Genomic DNA, 19,451 nt, shown 5'->3' with positions numbered 1-19,451 from the left:
GAAGAGAGGGAAGGTAGAAGAGGTGGGGGGAGGGAGAGGACGAGGAAGAGAGGGAAGGTAGAAGAGATGGGGGGAGGGAGAGGACAAGGAAGAGAGGGAAGGTAGAAGAGAAGGGGGGGGGACGAGGAAGAGAGGGAAGGTAGAAGAGAAGGGGGGGGGACGAGGAAGAGAGGGAAGGTAGAAGAGGTGGGGGGAGGGAGAGGACGAGGAAGAGAGGGACGGTAGAAGAGGTGGAGGGAGGGAGAGGAAGAGAGGGAAGGTAGAAGAGGTGGAGGGAGGGAGAGGACGAGAAAGAGAGGGGTAAGGTAGAAGAGGTGGAGGGAGGAAGAGGACGGGGAAGAGAGGGGTAAGGTAGAAGAGGTGGAGGGAGCGAGAGGATGAGAGAGGTGCAGATGGGTGCTGAGTGGAGCCTAGGACCAGGAAGTTACTACACTGTTTTAGTGACATGTTCTGACCAGACAATCTTGTCATGCCAGAGAAATACTGAATGTGACACACACCCCTCAGCTTTTGTGAAATAGCTTGGACAACAAACGATGCTGGTGACACACAGCACCATGATGAAATATTGCAGGGTGATAAACGACACTAGTTGCAGCAACCCACGGGTGGTTGACTGTTGGCATGCTGTGGCTCAGGCAAAACCAACTCCCATGGTTTCAGACTGTTGTTGGCCATGTAGAGACATTTCATATAGAGCAGGTCATAACACTGTAGTGTAACACACTTGTGGTGATCGAGCAAATGTTCTCCCTCTTTTCTCTCTCTCTCTCACACACACACACACACACACACACACACACACACACACACACACAAATGTGCTGAATGGTAGAGCTGTAAAAGACAGAGGAGACCCACTCGGCCCAGGGCAGGGTAATATAAATCATATATGATAGTCTACGTCACACTGACCATGTCTGAGGCTACTTTCTCTTCCTGACTATGAATGAAGTCCATTATACATCCTAAAGATGCCTGTAGGGCTGCCTGGGAACAGGTTGATGGTTACTAGTACTGTCTGAGGCTACTGTCTCTTCCTGACTATGAATGAAGTTCAGTATACATCCTAAAGATGCCTGTAGGGCTGCCTGGGAACAGGTTGATGGCTACTAGTACTGTCTGAGGCCTCCTCTTCGCTCGTGCCGCTCAGTCACACCTCCGACACAAACACTCCAGCAGCGAACAACACACTATCACTGATAATTATGAAATACCGCTTTGTTACTAATAATGATTACAATGTAACGTGTTTACTGTCATCCGTTACATTGCGACGACACGCTGTATCAGGAAAGACTGCTTGCCCGGCCAGAACACAGTGTGACTATGACAGCAAACACATCGCGATACAGAGGACGCTCTCCTTACCTCTGCAATAATACACGTACTCATAGGCTATACGTTCCAGAAAACATGGAATTATCATCAGGTTACTTACCCTAAACCGGTGTTGTACCAAGTTCGGTAAAGCAAGCTATGGCAACATTGGCATCTGTTTCAATCAATCAACAAAAAAAACTTGAGATAGCAGAGGGGGCGGAAGCCTCACTCGAATGCTGGAGATCCACATTGGTTTAATGCACAGTATGTCATATTGATGGACAAAATGAACTAACGCCTGTGTGCGGATTACTGCACGTAAAGGGGCGGGGTTGTATCGGTAAAAGTAACGCCTTCTTTTCACATTATTTATGAGATGGCGTTCTTGACCCCTTGATTTCTATGGGGTACAGGCCCCGCCCATGGGAAATGGGTCGTTTTCACAAACCAAAATGTATAATTGGTTTACTGAATTCACTAACACGGACTGTGGTTGGTGGACTTTGTTGTCAATCGAAGGAGAGGGAATCGTGAGCAGCGTGAGCAACTGGTCTGTTTTTTTTTTATTTTTCAAAGAGGAGAGAAAAGGGCAAGCAAGTTATTTATAATGCTCGTTGAGTGTCAGATTGGAGTATAGCGGAAAGTACAACCGACAACGTGACTACAGAATGACATTTGACCATGCAGCAAGCCCCGCTCTCAGTTTTTACATGCTGTGAAACCTTACCGAACTTATAGTTTTTCCTCTTGCATGTCTCTCTGTCTCTCTCTCCACACACACACATACGTCATTGCCCACATGGGGCATGTGCCCCTCAGATTTATAGGTTAAAAAAAAATACTACTAGCCAACTAGCAATTTTATAAAGTTGGCTTTAGCTAGCCCAGATGGGTTCCCAATCTCCCAACCTCCAAGAAGCTAGATGCTTAGCTAGATGCTTTAGCAACGGTAGTATTTACACACTAGCCTTGTTAGGAATTAGCTTGCAAAGCCAGAAGTTCAATTTCAATTTACTATGCAGATTGTCCATAGGGTTGGTCCTAATGCAGGGGGGAAATTGAGATATATTTTTTAATAGAACATAAATTAAACAGACTTTTCAAATGTCTGTCTGTTGTAGACCCACTTCCTCTTCGCTTACCTTACTTCATAATTAAAGTTCTGCACGTGCGCCATACCTGCAACAAAAAAATCCAGAACTTGTGGGGGACTTTTATTTTGAAATGAGGAAAGCCGAAAGGAACTGACTTCGCTGAGGAACTGCATGGGTCTACAACAGACCCACGTTTGGAAAGTCTGTTTAATTATAAGTTCCACTGATGCAATCTCTATTGCACTCCACACTGCCCTTTCCCACCTGGACAAAAGGAACACCTATGTGAGAATGCTATTCATTGACTCAGCGTTCAACACCATAGTGCCCTCAAAACTTATCAATAAGCTAAGGATTATGGGACTAAACACCTCCCTCTGCAACTGGATCCTGGACTTCCTGACGGCCCACCCACAGGTGGTAGGTAACAACACATCCGCCACACTGATCCTCAACACAGGTGCCCCTCAGGGCTGCGTACTCAGTCCCCTCCTGTACTCCCTGTTCACTCATTACTGCATGGCCAGGCACGACTCCAACACCATCATTAAGTTTGTCGATGACACAACAGTGGTAGGCCTGATCACCGACAACAACGACGAGACTTGGCCGTGTGGTGCCAGGACAACAACTTCTCCCTCAACGTGAATAAGACAAAGGAGATGATTGTGGACTACAGGAAAAAGATGACCGAGCACACCCCCATTCTCATCGACAGGGCTGCAGTGGAGCAGGTTGAGAGCTTCAAGTTCCTTGGTGTCCACATCACCAACAAAGTAACATGGTCCAAGCACACCAAGACAGTCGTGAAGAGGGCACGACAAAACCTATTCCCCTTCAGGAGACTGAAAAGATTTGGCATGGGTCCTCGGATCCTCAAAAGGTTTTACAGCTGCACCATCGAGAGCATCCTGACGGGTTGCATCACTGCCTGGTATGGCAACTGCTCGGCCTCCGACCGCAAGACACTACAGAGGGTAGTGTGAACGGCCCAGTACATCACTGGGGTCAAGCTTCCTGCCATCTAGGACTTCTATACCAGGCAGTGTCAGAGGAAGGCCCTGAAAATTGTCAAGACTCCCTAGTCATAGACTGTTTACTCTGCTACCGCTTGGCAAGTGGTATTGGAGCGCCAAGTCTAGGTCCAAGAGGCGTCTTAACAGCTTCTACCCCCAAGCCATAAGACTCCTGAACATCTAATCAAATGGCTACCCAAAATATTTGCATTGCCTCATTTACTTTAATAACTCTACCTACATGTACATATTACCTCAACTAACTGGTGCCCCTGCACGTTGACTCTGTACCGGTAGCCCCTTGTATATAGTATCGCTATTGTTGTTTTACTACTGCTCTTTAATTACTTGTTACTTTTATTTCTTATTCTTATCTGTATTTTTTTTAACTGCTTTGTTGGTTAGGGGCTCGTAAGTAAGCATTTCACTGTAAGGTCTACACCTGTTGTATTCAGCATTTCACTGTAAGGTCTACACCTGTTGTATTCGGTGCATGTGAATTATAACATTTGATTTGATTTGATGTTTTTTCTCTCTCAAATCTCCCCTGCATAAAGACAATCAACAAAATACGTTAAAATGTAATTTTATTAAACTTTTGGCTTCTGGCAGATTATTCAGTTTTTTTGCAAGCTAATTCCAAGCAATGCAATTGTGTAAATGCTAACGTTGCTAAAAGTAGCAATCAAGAAGACATTTCAGAATATCAATCAAGTTAGAGTAGGCAAGGTTGGTTTAGAAAATCAAGTAATAACTAAATGTATCGAATAAGACTCAAATTCCTTTAACTCTTTTACCTAGATTTGATCAGAGATGCAGAGAAGAATATTTAGTTTATTTAAAAAAAGAACCACCAGTCAGGAGGAGACAGACAGCTTAAGAGGTATGCTTAGATATGCAGAACATTTGAGATATTCTTTTACACAGAATTAAGTATGATTATGGCTCTAGATTGCAGGAAAAAGCTGTTTGAGGTGCCCTCCGCACCACCCCCCCAGCCATCTTCACGTACTTTGTGCCCCCTCAGATTATTGGGGTGCATGATGCACCTGCACACACACACACAGGCCTGATATATAACCCTTTAGTAACCCGTAACGATAAATACATTACATTGAACCACATTGCTTGTTAACAATATAATAATTGAAATAAAGATCTATTTCATCTATTGAGTTAGGTTATTAGCTCATAGAGATACAATATTAGTGTTTTATACGTCTTTAAAATACATATTAAAGTCTATTTTCTGTGATTAGACTTCAAACTGAATGTCACCACAATGTAAACATATTGTTATGATAGCTATCTAACACAGCTCACACAGAGTTTTCGGTCTCTGAGCCACACCAAATATGGCCGCTGCCTTCATCCCTTTTTTCAGCCACGGGTTTCCGCTCTATTGACCAATCACCACGTGCGCTGTGGAAATCCTCCGCTCTTTCCGGGAGTGGAAGTTCACGAATTAAACGCACAAGTGGCGGGAGTTGTTGTCAAGTAGAATCTGATCGAAGTCACCACATTGAACAAAGGTAGCTACAACATTTTATTACCAAGTAGCGAGAGCTAGCTAACGATGTCACATATGTCCGATTGCCAAATACATGCGGATGAAGAATCATTTGTTTCTTTGTAACTAGCTATTTACAATTGAAACAGGGATAGCTAGTTAGCTATAGCTAACTTGCAGGCGTGTTGTTGTTCAACGACGTTGAGAAGTTCACATTGCAGCAAATAAACACCTCAACGGCGGCGTGTAACTATTAATATTGATAGCTACTTACTAATGATGCCTGCTCGTCTTCCAAATGTGACCAGTAGTTACCAGTGTTTCAACTTCATCAGCGGATAGCTAGCTATGAAGTTGGAAAGTGATATTTGGATTCGGTTATTGTAGCTAGGTAACGTTAGCTGTTAAAGGCACAGTCCTTCATTCGTGTTTCAGCCAAACGGCAGCCCTGCCACTAGGTTTCCTATAGTTAGTGGTGTAAAATACTTTAAGTAAACTACTTAAGTCGTTTTTTGGGGGGTTAGTTACTATTTATATTTGTCAACTTTTACTCCACTACATTCCTTAAAAATGATTGTGCTTTTTACTCCATACATTTTCCCTGACACCCAAAAGTACTCGTTACATTTGGAATGTTTAGCAGGACAGGAGAAATGTCAAATTCACGCACTTATCAAGCAAACATCCCAGGTCATCCCTACTGCCTCTGATCTGGCGAACTCACTAAACATAAATGGTTCGTTTGTAAATTATTTCTGAATGTTGAACTGTGCCCGTGGCTATTTGTAAATTAAAATAACAATAACACCGTGTGGTCTGGTTTGCTTAATATTAGCATTTTAAATGATTTCTACTTTTGATACCTAAGTACATTTTATCAATTACATTTGCTTTTGATACTTATGTATATTTAAACCAAATACTCTGACTTTTACTCAAGTAGTATTATTACTGGGTGACTCACTTTTATTTGAGTATTTTCTTTTAAATTAAGGTATCTTTACTTTTACTCAAGTATGACAATGTTTTACTTTCTCCACCACTGTAGTTAGTTCACAGGAATAGCCAGGGCTGGATACATGTAGGTAACTTTGTAAAAATGAGGGAGCTACTGAAGCTAGCTAGGTAATACTCAACTTCATAGATGGAGCTATGAACCTAACAAGTCCCAGTCTACATGAGATCAGAATGCTAGCTAGTTTGACACATATTTTGAAGCTATAGCTACATTGTTTACAAAGACATTGTAACAACCTTATATTTTTGATTATGGTGGGGTAAGACCGTTCTACTAAACTCATGAGGCATTTCAAGAATCATTGGGCATTGAAATGAAGTGGCCTAAATATTGAATTTTATGAGGGTAGCTGGCAAGCAAGCTAACACTACAACCTTCACTGTCCACCCGAGTGATGCCCAGGTAGCCACTGCGCTAGAAAGCTCACCATAACTACATCGGCTACAGTTGAAGTCGGAAGTGTACATTCACTTAGGTTGGAGTCATTAAAACTCGATTTTCAACCACTCCACAAATTTCTTGTTAACAAACTATCGTTTTGGCAAGTTGGTTAGGACATCTACTTTGTGTACGAAGCAAGTGATTTTTCCAACAATTGATACATACAGATTATTTTACTATTAATTATCTATCACAATTCCAGTGGGTCAGAAGTTTAAGATGACTGTGCCTTTCCTAGAATACACTAGAATTACTTTATTTTTCCAGAAGGAACTTAAGTTGTTGCAAATCAGATAGGATAAATATATAGTACTAAATATATAAACAACATTCACACGTGACAGATACAAATGCTTACAAGGTGTGTAAAGTACTAATCGTTGGTCCATTGATGTCTCCTGTAGGACACATGGATGCTAAAAGGCGGAGTAGCGGTCCGCCGAGGGGTGGGGCGTCCCAGGCCAAGCGTGGTAAAACTGGCGGGGATTGGGAAGACAGCCCGTCGATCTTCGAGGAGGAACTCGCCCTGTTCGAAGAAGCCGATATGGAGGCGGAGGAGAGGGAAGGACAGGCGGGGCATGACGTCATCCCTGTTGGTGAGAGGATGAGAGGAGAGCGCATGTTGATGTGCATTGTGCAGGCTTTAGTCTTACCAGGGATTCCTATTGTCTGGAATGACTGAAATGTTTAGGATTTCTGCCATTTGACTAGCCTGAAATCCAGAACCTGTTTAAAACCATCATTCCACTCCATGTAGGCCAACTACATGTTTAGCATGACAAGGAGTGGAATGATAACTCAAACACACTGGTACCCAGGCTACCATTTGATGCTGGTGGTGGAGAGTTTCATTCATTTTTCACCAACCTGCCTCTTTAACATCACACTGACTGACCAATCTCCTGTCTTCTGCATGTGACCCGTGACCCGGTTGCAGGTGACCTGTTCTCTGCTGACCTCAACCCCCGATGGCGTCGGCCGCAGGCCGCCCCTCTTGACCCGGACTCTGACACCCTGGTCTTCCAACAGATCGACCTCGACTACTATTTAGGTAAGCTTCGTCACAGTCAACTTCTGTTGCAATAAAGCTCAGGGATGCGGCTGGAGAAATGTAACCACTCTCAAGATCATAGATGGATATGTAAAGGCAATGCCTGACAGGCCATGGGACCAACATGTTAGTTTTAGTTGAAGCATATTTAGGCTGCTAGAGACTTTTAAAGGCCGTTTTTATGTCACGTTTTAAAGCAGGAGTACGAGTCATGACACCAACCTAAACTGTTTGTGATGGTCTGTTCAACAGGGGCTGTTGTGGCTGGCATGCCAGGTCAGTCTCAGGGGAATGTACCAATAATCCGCATGTTCGGGGTGACTGACAGCGGGAACAGTGTGTGCTGCCACGTGCACGGCTTTGCCCCCTATTTCTACATCCCTGCCCCCAATGGTGAGTTTTCTCTGAAAATGAGTAATATAATAATACCCAACGTTACTCTACATATCAGACCTATTAGTGTGAGCTAAGCATTGCATGAACGTGCGAGATAGGTGTTTTCTAGGCATCACAGTAGTAATGTCGTGGTCACTTTAAGAAGCAGAAGGCTACATTATTATTTAGGACTAAATCTGATGGCCAACCACAAACGACATGAAAATAATGGCTTTAATATTGTCCACCGAGTCGGTGGAATGGAGTAACAATATCAAATTCATCCACCCCTTTTCTCTCTCACTTTCCCCCTTTCTTCCTCTCTCTGTCTCAGGGTTCACCAGTGATCACTTGAGTGAGTTCAAAAGGGAGCTTAACTCTGCTGTGCTGAAGGACATGCGCTCCAACAAGGACAACATGTCGGTCACTGTGCTGGCGGTGGACATCACACGCAAAGAAAGTAGGTATAGTGACCATGTCTGGCCTAATGGTGGCACTGCAATAGGCTAGCTGTGGGACTGCTGACTCCTGGATACACTTAGGGTGCGTTCCAGTAGTCATTTGAGGCAAAGGAAAGTTCAGAATGTTAACATGGACATTTTTTGGACAGGTAGCAAAGAAAAGAGCGTTTGAATTGGTTGAATGAAGAAGTGAAGACTCTATCAGTCCTGACCTCCTTTTACCAAGGATGCAGAGGAGTATCCTGTGTGTTAACACTTGAACTGTTGTTTTTGGTTCTGTGTGTGTGTGGTAGCTTGTAGTGCTGTGGTGTTGACTAGACTGACAGGATAACTTCCTCCCCATCTCTCCTCCAGGTATGTATGGTTACCATGGGAAACGGATTGCGGACTTCCTGCGCATCACCATGGCAATGCCTCGTCTGATTGCCCCGGCGAAGAGGCTCCTGGAACAGGGATTTAAGTTTGGACCTTTCCCCATTCAGAGCTTCTCTTCCTACGAGGCTAACATCGACTTTGAGATCAGGTGTGTGTGTGTGTGTGTGTGTGTGTGTGTGTGTGTGTGTGTGTGTGTGTGTTTTTCTCTTGACATTTTAACCCAGTTCATTCCCTAAACTGCCAGGCCTCGCTTACCCCCCTTACTGCCTCAACGAGCTACAACACTCTGACAGTCTAATAAATACAGTTCATAAATGCTATCGAAAAAAGGATCACTTGGTTGTGTTTATGACGGTCTTGAGTAACATTAGAATACAGAATGTATTTCATTTCAAAGAACACAATATCATTGTCATTAGTTTATGTTACTGTAGGCCATCTGTTGCAGCGTGCTCACGTGTGGAGGGCATGAAACAGGGGTTATTCTTGTAGAAAGTTTTACTTTGAAATAGTGTTCATCTTTTAATTTTTGAGAGTTAATTCACAATGGTGAGTGTGTTGGACACCTCCGAATGTGCTCTTTCTGATCCTGTGTAGAAATCAAAACGTCTTACCTGCGTGTGACTCTAGGAGGATTTGAAAAAGTCACTTTATGGCGCTCAGTGAAACAAAATGGCGTGTCCTCCTGAAACTGCTTCTAACACTAATGAAATAGACTTATTTAGGATGAGTCTAGGAAGTAGTGTTGTGCAGGACTTTAAAAGGAGATTAACATGTTTTATTGATACGCAGCCAAAATGACTTCCTCAGGGCTTCCAGTGTTAAACTTTATAAACCAATTATTTTGACCTTTTAGGGAGAAATTTATTTTCAACCAAATTCACACAGTAAGCAGTTGTATTTCATTAGAATGAAGAAATGATTTTGTACACATTTTGATAAATGAGGTCCGCTGTGTCCCGGGGCGCTAGGTTTATGGTGGACAGTGATGTGGTGGGTTGCTGCTGGATTGAGCTGCCCAAAGGGAAGTACCGGGTGAGGGAGGAGAGGAAGTTGGGGGAGACGGATGCTATCTACCCAGGCAAGGTAAGAGAATAGAGACCTCTGGGCCTTTACACACCCAGGGGTGTTCCAGAGTTACAACACCCCCCCTCCTCTCTCCTAGGTGTCTCTGTGTCAGTATGAGGTTGATGTGGGATGGACCCAGCTGATCAGTCACCCAGCAGAGGGAGAGTACCAGAGGATCGCTCCTCTCAGGGTTCTCAGCTTTGACATTGAGTGTGCTGGAAGAAAAGGTTTGTGCTCTGTACTGCATTGTACTGTATTGTACTATATTATACTGCATTGTACTGATTGTGTGTCTGTGGACTGGAGAGACTGTATTTACTGGCTTGTCCTCTGGCTCCTGTCGGCAGAGTCATGTATTTAGAGAGTTGGGACATTGAGGTTTCTGCATTATGATGCATTTACATGACTCTGCAACATTCTATGACAGCCATGTTAGCTCTTCATTTACATGACTCTGCAACATTCTATGACAGCCATGTTAGCTCTTCATTTACATGACTCTGCAACATTCTATGACAGCCATGTTAACTCTTCATTTACATGACTCTACAACATTCTATGACAGCCATGTTAGATCTTCATTTACATGACACTACAACATTCTATGACAGCCATGTTAGCTCTTCATTTACATGACACTACAACATTCTATGACAGCCATGTTAGCTCTTCATTTACATGACACTACAACATTCTATGACAGCCATGTTAACTCTTCATTTACATGACACTACAACATTCTATGACAGCCATGTTAGCTCTTCATTTACATGACTCTACAACATTCTATGACAGCCAAGTTAGCTCTTCATTTACATGACACTACAACATTCTATGACAGCCATGTTAGCTCTTCATTTACATGACTCTACAACATTCTATGACAGCCATGTTAGCTCTTCATTTACATGACATGAGGAGTATTTAGACTGTTCTATGTAACTGAATGTCTAGAATCAGAACATTATTCACTATTGTAAAGGTTGGCCCAACTCTCTTGTCTTCTTGCAGGGATATTTCCAGAGGCAGAGAAAGACCCAGTGATCCAGATAGCCTCCATGGTGCAGCGACAGGGAGAGAAGGAACCCTTCATCCGCACCGTCTTCACCCTCCAGTCCTGCTCCAGCATCGTGGGCTCCCAGGTCCTGTGCTTTACTAAAGAGAGCCAGTTACTACAGGTAACATATACAAACACACACACACACACACAAACACACACACATATACACATACACATACACAAACACACACACACACACACACACACACACACACACACACACACACACACACACACACACACACACACACACACACACACACACACACACACACACTCTCTCTCATGTGGAGTTGAGCTTGGCTGCTTTAAGACCAACAGCAGTGGAGGTTTCCCCCTGATTGGCTCTGTGTATTCCCCCTGCAGAGCTGGGCTGAGTTCGTGAGGACAGTGGATGCAGACATCATCACTGGGTACAACATCCAGAACTTTGACCTTCCCTACCTGCTGAACAGAGCAGCTACCCTGAAGGTCAGTACAGATTGGCCATGGTTCTATGGAAACTTCTAGAATCAGAACGTCCAGATTCTAAGTCTAACCTGCCAGATCAATGTCTGTTGATGCAGTATTTGTTGTATATTGCCTTGTTGTATGTGGACCTGTCAGTCTAACAACTGGAGCTGTACCTGCCTGTCATAAGATACTAGAAACCACTTACATTTACATATAAAACAAAATATAAAATAGTACATCATATAACATTATTACACCACTACATATCTACATATCTACAATAGAAAATGTACAGTACAGAATGAATAATAGCACCATTCAACAATATTTCAATGTATGCGCATGTCTTCCCAGTCCCCGCTGTATTTATATCCTGCTTTTTACATCTGATTCTACTGCTGCAGCAGTTACCTGATGTGGAATAGAGTTCCATGTAGTCATGGCTCTATGTAGTACTGTGCGCCTCCCATAGTCTGTTCTGGACTGTGAAGAGACCTCTGGTGGCATGTCTTGTGAGGTATGCATGGGTGTCTGAGCTGTGTGCTAGTATTTTAAACAGACACCTCTGTACATTCAGCTTGTCAACACTTCTTACAAAAACAAGTAGTGATGAAGACAATCTCTCTTCCACTTAGAGCCATGAGAGATTGACATACATGTCATTAATGTTAGCTCTGTGTACTTTTAAGGGCCAGCCCTGCTGCCCTGTTCTGAGCCAACTGCAATTTTCCCAAGTCCCTCTTTCTGGCACCTGACCACACGACTGAACAGTAGTCAAAGTGCGACAAAACTAGAGCCTGTCAGACCTGCCTTGTTGATAGTGCTGTTAAGAAGGTAGAAACTAGAGCCTGTAGGACCTGCCTTGTTGATAGCGCTGTTAAGAAGGTAGAAACTAGGGCCTGTAGGACCTGCCTTGTTGATAGTGCTGTTAATTAGGTAGAAACTAGAGCCTGTAGGACCTGCCTTGTTGATAGTGATGTTAAGAAGGTAGAGACTAGGGCCTGTAGGACCTGCCTTGTTGATAGTGCTGTTAAGAAGGTAGAAACTAGAGCCTGTAGGACCTGCCTTGTTGATAGCGCTGTTAAGAAGGTAGAAACTAGGGCCTGTAGGACCTGCCTTGTTGATAGTGCCTTGTTGATAATTGATATTAGTGCCTTGTTGATAAATAGGGCCTTGTTGATAATTAGGTAGAAACTAGAGCCTGTAGGACCTGCCTTGTTGATAGTGATGTTAAGAAGGTAGAGACTAGGGCCTGTAGGACCTGCCTTGTTGATAGTGCTGTTAAAAGAAGGTAGAAACTAGAGCCTGTAGGACCTGCCTTGTTGATAGTGATGTTAAGAAGGTAGAGACTAGGGCCTGTAGGACCTGCCTTGTTGATAGTGCTGTTAAGAAGGTAGAAACGAGAGCCTGTCAGACCTGCCTTGTTGATAGTGCTGTTAAGAAGGTAGAAACTAGAGCCTGTAGGACCTGCCTTGTTGATAGCGCTGTTAAGAAGGTAGAAACTAGGGCCTGTAGGACCTGCCTTGTTGATAGTGCTGTTAAGAAGGTAGAAACTAGAGCCTGTAGGACCTGCCTTGTTGATAGTGATGTTAAGAAGGTAGAGACTAGGGCCTGTAGGACCTGCCTTGTTGATAGTGCTGTTAAGAAGGTAGAAACTAGGGCCTGTAGGACCTGCCTTGTTGATAGTGCTGTTAAGAAGGTAGAAACTAGAGCCTGTAGGACCTGCCTTGTTGATAGTGCTGTTAAGAAGGTAGAGACGAGGGCCTGTAGGACCTGCCTTGTTGATAGTGCTGTTAAGAAGGTAGAGCAGTGCTTTTATGGACAGACTTCTCCCCATCTTAGCTACTGTTGTATCAATATGTTTTGACCATGACAGTTTACAATCCAGGGTTCCTCCAAGCAGTTTAGTCTCAACTTGCTCATTACCACATTCATTACGAGATGTAATTTAGGTTAAGGGTTTAGTGAATGATTTGTCCCAAATACAATGCTTTTAGTTTTTAAATATTTAGGACTAACTTATGGCATGTTGTTAGTAAAGATAGAAAAAGGTAAGGGGCCTAAACAGCTGCCCTATAAGATACTAGAGATCCCCAAACAGCAGGGATTTTGGTCCGACCCAAAAAACAACTCGCACACAAACCTTTGATCCTAAGAAATGCATTTGAATTAGGCCCCAAAAATAATAATTGAATCTTTCTCAAATGAAATTCCCAAAAATGTTGTTTTCATAAACAATGACCTTTAAAAAGGCTGATGGAGTAGCGTGGCTGTCTCCTACCTGCCCACGTCTGTCCTCTGTTAAAGTAATGGAAAGAGACATCTGGAGGGATGTCTATGTGCTTCTGCCTCTGTATCTCTTGCTCTTTGGGGGTTTAGGCTGGGTGTCGGTAAAGCACTCTGTGGCTTTATAAAATGTGTTTGTGTTAAAGGAATTTTGATTCCTGTTTATCAACCAATTCAATTAAAACACTCTGCCCATAAATAAGAATTTGTAAGATAATTATCAGCATAAAATGGACAGATACCAGTCTTAAAATCAATCAATCAATAGCGTTTATTCTCGAGAGTACTGAATCATAGTACATTTTACATCAGGTTATATAATAAAGATGATGTCATAGGTTTTAATGTCCAACCTCCTCTCGGATACAATGGCAGTATAGTTAGAGTTCTCATTACTGTCTGCCACCTGTTAAACTATCTACAACCAACTCAAGGTCTTTCCCCTCCCTGGGTAGAGACATCATTCTAGCCTGTCTGAAGATAAACCCATTCTTTCTAACAAGGAACACATAACATTCAACATTTATGAGTTATAATTCTAAGTCAAATGTATACATATTTTAGTCATTAAACACAAAAATCCCGTAACAATTTGATTGATTGATATGTCTGATTCCAGGTCAGTCTGTTCCCCTACCTGGGCAGAGTACAGGGCATCAAGTCAGTCCTGAGAGACTCCAGCTTCCAGAGCAAACAGATGGGCCGCAGAGAGAACAAGATCCTTAACATGGAGGGACGAGTTCAGTTTGACCTGCTCCAGGTAACTGGCCGGCCGCTGACCTCTGACCTTATGTATAGGGAAATATAACATACTCTCATCCAGTGTTGGAACCCAGAACCATATGTTGCATGCTGGCCAGCTACTAGATTAGCTAGGTTCTGGGAGTAGAGGTTTTCAACTGTAGACCAACGGAGCAGACAAGATGGAGTCAATATTATGAGTGTTCTGACTGACCCTGGATCATAGTTAGACTCATCATGGATTCAGGTTTTTGTCTGACTGACCCTGGACCATAGTTAGACTCATCATGGATTCATGTTTTTGTCTGACTGACGCTGGACCATAGTTAGACTCATCATGGATTCATGTTTTTGCGTGGACATTGCCATTGAAGGCTTCCACCATTTTAAAGCAGTCAACTGGGTGGGGATTCCTATAGACAGACTCTATAATGGAACACATACAAAGATGAGTCCTGTAACTCTATGGATTACAGACTGTTCTGTTGTTCTAAGGGTTCTGTTCTGACAGACTGTTCCGAGTGTTCTGTCTGACTGACTCTGGATCTGTCCATGTGGGTCCTTCAGGTGCTGCTGAGGGACTACAAACTGCGCTCGTACACACTCAACGCCGTCAGCTTCCACTTCCTGCAAGAACAAAAGGAGGATGTTCAGCATTCTATCATCACAGATCTGCAGGTACATCTCTCTCTTCTCTCCTCTCTCTCTCTTCTCTCCTCTCTCTCCTCTCTCTCTTCTCTCCTCTCTCTCTTCTCTCCTCTCTCTCTTCTCTCCTCTCTCTCCTCTCTCTTCTCTCTTCTCTCTCCTCTCTCTCCTCTCTTCTCTCCGCTCTCTCTCCTCTCTCTTCTCCTCTCCTCTCTTCTCTCCTCTATCTCTCCTCTCTAGTACCCTGACTTTCCCCCAGATACTGATAGCGTCTCATTCACGTTTCCTCTCTTTCCCTCCCTGTCGTCCTTCTATCCCAGAATGGTAATGAGCAGACCCGGAGGCGCCTGGCGGTGTACTGTCTGAAGGATGCCTACCTGCCCCTGCGTCTGCTGCAGAAGCTGATGTGTGTAATCAACTACATGGAGATGGCCAGAGTCACCGGGGTTCCCCTCACATACCTGCTCTCCAGAGGCCAGCAGATCAAAGTGGTGTCCCAGCTACTGCGGCAGGTGAGACACACACACTCTTTCTCTCAATACACATTCCTAGAACACACGTTCTCACCTGAATGTTTGGGACCTGGAAAATGATGTAATCTGTGTGTGTGTGTTAGGCAATGAAACAGGGGCTGGTCATGCCAGTGGTGAAGCCTGAGGGAGGTGAAGACTACACTGGAGCTACAGTCATTGAGCCAGAGAAAGGGTGAGTAACACTGCTCTGAAGACTACTGGAGTTACAGTCATTGAGACAGGGTGAGTAACATTGCTCTGAAGACTACTGGAGTTACAGTCATTGAGACAGGGTGAGTAACACTGCTCTGAAGACTACTGGAGTTAGTCATCGAGACAGGGTGAGTAACACTGCTCTGAAGACTACTGGAGTTACAGTCATTGAGACAGGGTGAGTAACATTGCTCTGAAGACTACTGGAGTTACAGTCATTGAGACAGGGTGAGTAACACTGCTCTGAAGACTACTGGAGTTAGTCATCGAGACAGGGTGAGTAACACTGCTCTGAAGACTACTGGAGTTACAGTCATTGAGACAGGGTGAGTAACACTGCTCTGAAGACTACTGGAGTTAGTCATCGAGACAGGGTGAGTAACATTGCTCTGAAGACTACTGGAGTTACAGTCATTGAGACAGGGTGAGTGACACTGCTCTGAAGACTACTGGAGTTACAGTCATTGAGACAGGGTGAGTAACACTGCTCTGAAGACTACTGGAGTTACAGTCATTGAGACAGGGTGAGTAACACTGCTCTGAAGACTACTGGAGTTACAGTCATTGTGATTTTAGCTTGAATGTTTTGTTGTTTGTGTATTAATGTAATCTAATAGTGATAGATTTTTATTTGACAGTTCAACAAATATAACACAGTAAAGTCAATGACTTATTTCCATTGTGGTCTCTTTATGTATTTCACTGTCTATGGCTGCTATGTGGGTAAAAACATCAACTTGAACTTGTTATCTCTCTCTGGGTTCTCCAGATACTACAGCGTTCCCATTGCCACCCTGGATTTCTCCTCCCTGTATCCCTCCATCATGATGGCCCACAACCTCTGTTACACCACCCTGCTTCAGAAGGGCTCAGCAGAGAAGCTGGGGTAAGAGTCACTCTTGTTGTGTCGTTTCACTAACCAGGGATCACGAACCCTGTTCCTGGAGAGATACTGTCCTGTAGGTTTTAACTCCAACCCTGTTCCTGGAGAGATACCGTCCTGTAGGTTTTAACTCCAACCCTGTTCCTGGAGAGCTAACCTGTAGGTTTTAACTCCAACCCTGTTCCTGGAGAGCTAACCTCCTGTAGGTTTTAACTCCAACCCTGTTCCTGGAGAGATACTTTCCTGTAGGTTTAACTCCAACCCTGTTCCTGGAGAGCTAACCTCCTGTAGGTTTTAACTCCAACCCTGTTCCTGGAGAGCTACTTTCCTGTAGGTTTTAACTCCAACCCTGTTCCTGGAGAGATACTTTCCTGTAGGTTTTCATTCCAACCCTAGTCTAGCTACGGCAGGGCTCTGCAACAGGTGGCTGTGAAAACGGCAGCCATTTTTTTGACTGCATCCTTGATTGGTCGACCTAGGTAGATTTTGTGAGTGACATGGGTGTCTTGTCTCCTTAGTCTGACCCCAGAGGACTTCATCAAGACTCCCACAGGAGACCTGTTTGTTAAGAGCTCGGTGAGGAAGGGACTTCTGCCTGATATCCTGGAGGACCTGCTCTCTGCCAGGAAGAAGTAAGCACTGACACGGAGTCAGCTGAAACGAGGGTCTATGCACATCTCTTAGGTTTCTCAATCTGATCTAGGATCAGTAACACTGCTATAAAGTATATGAGGGCTGTCTTTATGCAGACTATTCCTCTTAGAATTTTGGGTTTGTTTGCGTCTTTGTGTTTCCTGTCTTGATTGAACTGTTTCTGTTTAACTTAATGTGTAATTGCTTGCTGGTCTTGAGATGCAGGGCTCCCTTGCCAAATAGACTTGTTTCTAATGGACTCCCTGCTTAAATAAAGGTTACATAAATATAATGGCCAAAAGATGGCTTGGGGAAGACAGGTGGTTCTTGTAGATTTCTGACATTTTAAGTGTGCTCTTAACCCAGGTTCTTAGTCATTTCACTCGCCCGAAAGATAATTCAAATTAAATGTGTTTATAAAGCCCTTCTTACATCAGCTGATATCTCAAAGTGCTGTACAGAAACCCAGCCTAAAACCCCAAACAGTAAGCAATGCAGATGTAGAAGCACGGTGGCTAGGAACAACTCCATAGAAAGGCCAGAACCTAGGAAGAAACCTAGAGAGGAACCAGGCTATGAGGGGTGGCTAGTCCTCTTCTGACTGTGCCGGGTGGAGATTATAGCAGAACATGGCCAAGATGTTCAAATGTTCATAAATGACCAGCATGGTCAAATAATAATAATCACAGTAGTTGTCGAGGGTGCAGCAAGTCAGAACCTCAGGAGTAAATGTCAGTTGGCTTTTCATAGCCGATCATTGAGAGTATCTCTACCGCTCCTGCTGTCTCTAGAGAGTTGAAAACAGCAGGTCTGGGACAGGTAGCACGTCCGGTGAACAGGTCAGGGTTCCATAGCCGCAGGCAGAACAGTTGAAACTGGAGCAGCAGCACGGCCAGGTGGACTGGGGACAGCAAGGAGTCGTCATGCCAGGTAGTCCTGAGGCATGGTCCTAGGGCTCAGGTCCTCAGAGAGAGAAAGAAAGAGAGAATTAGAGAGAGCATACTTAAATTCACACAGGACACCAGATAAGACAGGAGAAGTACTCCAGCTATAACAAACTGACCCTAGCCCCCCGACACATAAACTACTGCAGCATAAATACTGGAGGCTGAGACAGGAGGGGTCAGGAGACACTGTGGCCCCATCCGATGATACCCCCGGACAGGGCCAAACAGGCAGGATATAACCCCACCCACTTTGCCAAAGCACAGCCCCCACACCACTAGAGGGATATCTTCAACCACCAACTTACCATCCTGAGACAAGGCCGAGTATAGCCCACAAAGATCTCCGCCACGGCAAAACCCAAGGGGGGGCGCCAACCCAGACAGGAAGACCACGTCAGTGACTCAACCCATTCAAGTGACGCACCCCTCCTAGGGACGACATGAAAGAGCACCAGTAAGCCAGTGACTCAGCCCCTGTAACAGGGTTAGAGGCAGAGAATCCCAGTGGAGAGAGGGGAACCGGCCAGGCAGAGACAGCAATTCAACTCTTGTGCCATCAAATAACCAAAGCTGAGTTGTGTATGAGCCAATTCATCCTGGACACAAGTCCTTCCATGCAGACCTGAACAAACAGTGAATGAACAGTGCTTAACAAATGGAAGTTATTGTGGTTGTTGTTGTTTCTGACCCCCTTTCCATGTCTTCAGGGCCAAAGCGGAGCTGAAAAAGGAAACGGATCCTTTCAAGAAACAGGTCCTTGACGGCCGACAGCTCGCTCTTAAAATCAGCGCCAACTCCGTCTATGGCTTTACAGGGGCTCAGGTGGGCAAGCTGCCCTGCCTTGAGATCTCACAGGTGAGCACCCTGCCCAGTTTCCTCAAGCTCAGTGTTTCAAAGTGGAAACTGGGACCGGGACCCCAGGCCAGTGGCGCTGTAGGCATCCAGACAATGTCCTGTTTGTATTTACATACCCAGCCAATACCATGTCTTGAAACATAAAGATGTCTAGATGTCTTTGGACACACTTAAGACGTATTGGAAATACCAGTGTTCCTAACCTCTCCCTGTGTTTCCAGAGTGTCACCAGTGTTCCTAACCTCTCCCTGTGTTTCCAGAGTGTCACCAGTGTCCCTAACCTCTCCCTGTGTTTCCAGAGTGTCACCAGTGTTCCTAACCTCTCCCTGTGTTTCCAGAGTGTCACCAGTGTTCCTAACCTCTCCCTGTGTTTCCAGAGTGTCACCAGTGTTCCTAACCTCTCCCTGTGTTTCCAGAGTGTCACCAGTGTTCCTAACCTCTCCCTGTGTCTCCAGAGTGTCACCAGTGTTCCTAACCTCTCCCTGTGTTTC

The 19,451-nt window shown here is 44.4% G+C and overlaps 2 protein-coding genes across 2 annotated transcripts in view; one reads left to right on the top strand and one right to left on the bottom strand.

The window, feature by feature from the left end:
• LOC129833981 (glycogen [starch] synthase, muscle-like) overlaps positions 1-1,646 on the bottom strand; it is a 28,677-nt gene extending 27,031 nt beyond the window's left edge. The window contains exon 1 of the mRNA XM_055898798.1: positions 1,442-1,646. The gene's annotated coding sequence lies outside the window, so the exon portion shown is untranslated. The remainder of the gene's footprint in view (positions 1-1,441) is intronic.
• A 3,213-nt stretch (positions 1,647-4,859) lies between these two features.
• LOC129833970 (DNA polymerase delta catalytic subunit-like) overlaps positions 4,860-19,451 on the top strand; it is a 30,141-nt gene continuing 15,549 nt past the window's right edge. Inside the window, exons 1-17 of the mRNA XM_055898785.1 lie at positions 4,860-4,965; positions 6,807-6,998; positions 7,340-7,453; positions 7,706-7,846; positions 8,163-8,288; positions 8,644-8,812; positions 9,636-9,750; positions 9,830-9,959; positions 10,744-10,910; positions 11,159-11,263; positions 14,151-14,291; positions 14,840-14,950; positions 15,238-15,429; positions 15,534-15,622; positions 16,412-16,528; positions 17,044-17,157; positions 18,813-18,960. Of these exons, the coding sequence (XP_055754760.1) occupies positions 6,812-6,998; positions 7,340-7,453; positions 7,706-7,846; positions 8,163-8,288; positions 8,644-8,812; positions 9,636-9,750; positions 9,830-9,959; positions 10,744-10,910; positions 11,159-11,263; positions 14,151-14,291; positions 14,840-14,950; positions 15,238-15,429; positions 15,534-15,622; positions 16,412-16,528; positions 17,044-17,157; positions 18,813-18,960 (2,166 nt within the window). The 5' untranslated portion in view covers positions 4,860-4,965; positions 6,807-6,811. The remainder of the gene's footprint in view (positions 4,966-6,806; positions 6,999-7,339; positions 7,454-7,705; positions 7,847-8,162; positions 8,289-8,643; positions 8,813-9,635; positions 9,751-9,829; positions 9,960-10,743; positions 10,911-11,158; positions 11,264-14,150; positions 14,292-14,839; positions 14,951-15,237; positions 15,430-15,533; positions 15,623-16,411; positions 16,529-17,043; positions 17,158-18,812; positions 18,961-19,451) is intronic.

The sequence above is a fragment of the Salvelinus fontinalis genome, chromosome 34 (assembly GCF_029448725.1).
Source record: "Salvelinus fontinalis isolate EN_2023a chromosome 34, ASM2944872v1, whole genome shotgun sequence".
Taxonomy (NCBI): Eukaryota; Metazoa; Chordata; class Actinopteri; order Salmoniformes; family Salmonidae; genus Salvelinus; species Salvelinus fontinalis.
Note: the sequence above shows the minus strand (reverse complement) of the source record. Positions and strands in the feature narration are given on the sequence as shown.